Below are 3,104 nucleotides of genomic sequence, written 5' to 3' on the forward strand. Positions count from 1 at the left end.
AAAAAAACATGAGGATGGTTTATACACCTTTCAATCAGTAAGACAGCTTCAGGCAAACCTCTGTACCATCAAGTAACTAGCATTTTGTTGAAATCCACTTAGAATGTGTGACAGGGATTCACCCCAACGAAGAATATAAGTACACAGAAGGGACCAAATTCATTCAAAAGGCATTAAGCTAAGTAAATGGTGGGCCAGAGATTATCATACATACATATACTAACTGAGGCATGGCAGCACCTCCTCGATGACCGAAAGTTGTGATCAAAAGTCCTAACAATAAGAGGAGGCAGGCAACAGCTTCAAACATCCCTTGCTCTTGCAAAGACTACACCACTATATATTCCTCTTATATAAAGACAAACATCTTCTGCATGAAAGTACTTACGAAGACCGGCAATTACTTGCGCTTGTGGGAAAAATTCATGTACAAGAGAGCAATCCACTTTTCAAAACATGCGGCCGGTTTATACACAGTAAGACAGCTTCAGGCAAATGTCTGTACCACCAAATAACCAGCATCCACTTAAAGAATGTGTGATAAGGAATCGCCCCAATGTAGAATATATGTACACAGAAGGGATCAAATTCATTCAAAAGCATTGAGCTCAGTGAATGGGGGCCCAGAAATTATCATGATACATACATATACTAAGTGAGGCATGGTAGCACCTCCTAAATGACCTAAAGTTCTGATACAAGAGAATATACAGGTAAGTTTTAGAGGATACACTACCACCTGTCGAATAGGGCCACACCAGTCTTAGGAAGAGGTTCTTCTTCTAATTCAGGTTCAGGCTGTGGTTCAGGAGGACGGAATTCAGGTGAGTCAAGATCTGCTAGATTCTTCAAGTCCACAAAAGACAAATTATCAAACCTGGTTATGACCAAGTCTGCCGCTCCAAGCTCATAAATAGGATGCTTGCCTGCCACTGCTATGCACTTCATAAAGGTGTCATGAGCTGCTTCTACACTTGAATTGGAATTACCAATCACAATACACCTTTCTGGAATCATGCCAAGGAGCTGCGCAGCATACATATACATCTCTGGGTCTGGCTTTCCTCTATAGACATCCTCTGCAGAAACAATGCAGCTGAACTCACCTTCTAGCCCCACAGCCTCAACAGCCTTTTCAATGATCTTTCTAGGCTTTGTAGAAGCAATAGCAATGGGAATCTTCAGCTTCTTCAAAGTAAGCACAAACTCTCGTGCACCTGGTTTTTGTCTGTAAATTCCACCTTGCAACTCCTGGAATATCTCCTCCCCGCGTAAGGCCAATCTCCTCATCTCCTTAGGATTCCTGGACCAACAAAGGACCTCAGAAATTGCTTGCTCTCTCTTCATGCCTTCTGCTTTCTTCAAAATGAAGGCAGGTGGCGGACGGCGCCCTTCCTCTTGAGCAAGGGTAAGCCACGCCTCTCTCTCAAGCTTACTGTCATCTTCCACAATGACCCCATCCCATTCCATGATAACACCAAGCCATCCACATCCCATCCTATGTAGACGCAGCAATGGATTGTGTAATGAAACATCATCCGCATTGTTCCTGGGAGGGGACGGCAAAGACAACTCACCTTGATCATTGTCAAAAAGAGACGGTATGTCGAGCTTGAATGGATCCTCCCTTCTCTCCTTCTGTGCTTCCTCTGCGAGCTCCATGGCAAATGCTCGAATGAAACCATGGCCTGATCTCCAGTGCCTTGTTCTGAGAGAATGGGACAAGCCATTAAACTTGTGTACGGGGTGCCATGGCAGCATCAAGATGAGATCCCGTCTTCGACCGATCTGCTTGCTAGAAAATCTGCAGAAGTGACCCGGGCCGGGGCGAGTCCAGGAGGAAGAAGAGGAAGCGACAACGCCTGAGGAAGGTAAGTGGATGTCATCTGCAGAGAGGGACAAGCCACTCCTGGCGAAGATGGTAGCCATGTCGAGAGGTAAATCTAGGGTTACAGAGGCGATGGCGGGAAAGAAGGGAGGCTACAGTGTTAGAGGAGGTAAGAGATAGGGTTTGCAGAGAGTGTCGCAGAAATAAAACCTGGCGGCGATGGCGGTTCGAGCGTTACAGAAAGGAAGTGTTGCAAGGCAGGCTGAATACGAAAGCCATGGTGCACTGCCGACCACGCCACGTTCACACGCGACTTCTCATACGAGAGGAAGAAAGCAAAACGAACTTCATTTTGATGACTTGGTCGGAACCGCGACCACATGTTGCCCCCTACAAAAAATCTCTTAATATTCGCTATAAAATCTTCAAAAATTACAATCTCTCGTTGGTTGGTTGGTTGGCCGTCCGCCCACTGTATTACCGGATACGTCTGTGCACAACGGCAACCCTTTCAAAACAATAAGAAAGCAACAAAGCACCATGTGTGTTATACTCTACCATTGTAGTGTGCTTTGTTCAAATACATGCCATGCTTTCTTTACCTGTCTCCAAGTTTTCTTAAAGAGGTTAGACCTTTCATTCACACCTATGAGGAGTTTATACTTACACCCAACGCACAAGCTTGTCAACCGTACCAAGTAGAAATAATTACTTCGAATCCCTCTTCATGTTAAAGCAACTCTTTCACCCCTCATGGTACTTTATTAGGTTATTTATCATGAAATCTTGTGTTTGCATGAATGCTCTGAGATTCCACCACCTAATCTGGAAAAAAAAACATGCAAATGTTGGAACAATGAAGCAAAAAATAGGGAGAGTGATGCAATGAGCAATCACTATAGTTGTAATCTCATAGAAAGGGAGACCAAAGAGTTTAAATGATTGCATGGGTTGCTCCTTGAACAAACATAAATCTCCACTCAAAATGCTCAAAGTAATTAAAGGAAGCATTGCTCCATTCTCTTAATCTTGAATAGTCTTTAAACACAAATGTACTCTTGCAGAGCACACACAAGTCTTTGGTGTATTCCAATGTCTCCAAAGAAAGGTGCAACTGATGCAGCAATGCAATTTTAGCTCATTGGGTAAATTTAGTGGTGAAGTACCCCAGAGAAGTAAGGAGGGATTCACCTTGATTCCAAGCCTACACTCCAAGCTTGAATGTTTGCGTTCATTGGGTAAATTTAGTGGTGAAGTACCCCAGAGAAGTAAGGAG

At 44.0% G+C, this 3,104-nt stretch overlaps 1 protein-coding gene across 1 annotated transcript; it reads right to left on the reverse strand.

Moving 5' to 3' along the window:
• Positions 1 to 502: 502 nt before the first annotated feature.
• Positions 503 to 2,155, reverse strand: LOC147436285 (Haloacid dehalogenase-like hydrolase (HAD) superfamily protein). Its single transcript, XM_086489214.1, has one exon. The coding sequence runs from the start codon at positions 1,927 to 1,929 to the stop codon at positions 733 to 735; it is 1,197 nt and encodes a 398-aa protein (XP_086345340.1). The 5' UTR covers positions 1,930 to 2,155; the 3' UTR covers positions 503 to 732.
• Positions 2,156 to 3,104: the final 949 nt, after the last annotated feature.

Source organism: Adiantum capillus-veneris, chromosome 18 (genome assembly GCF_014529385.1).
Source record: "Adiantum capillus-veneris isolate H3 chromosome 18, ASM1452938v2, whole genome shotgun sequence".
In the NCBI taxonomy this organism is placed as follows: Eukaryota; Viridiplantae; Streptophyta; class Polypodiopsida; order Polypodiales; family Pteridaceae; genus Adiantum; species Adiantum capillus-veneris.

Excerpts from the sequence above, each read along its gene's own strand:
- LOC147436285 (XM_086489214.1), bottom strand. The coding sequence starts at position 1,929 with ATGGCTACCATCTTCGCCAGGAGTGGCTTGTCCCTCTCTGCAGATGAC.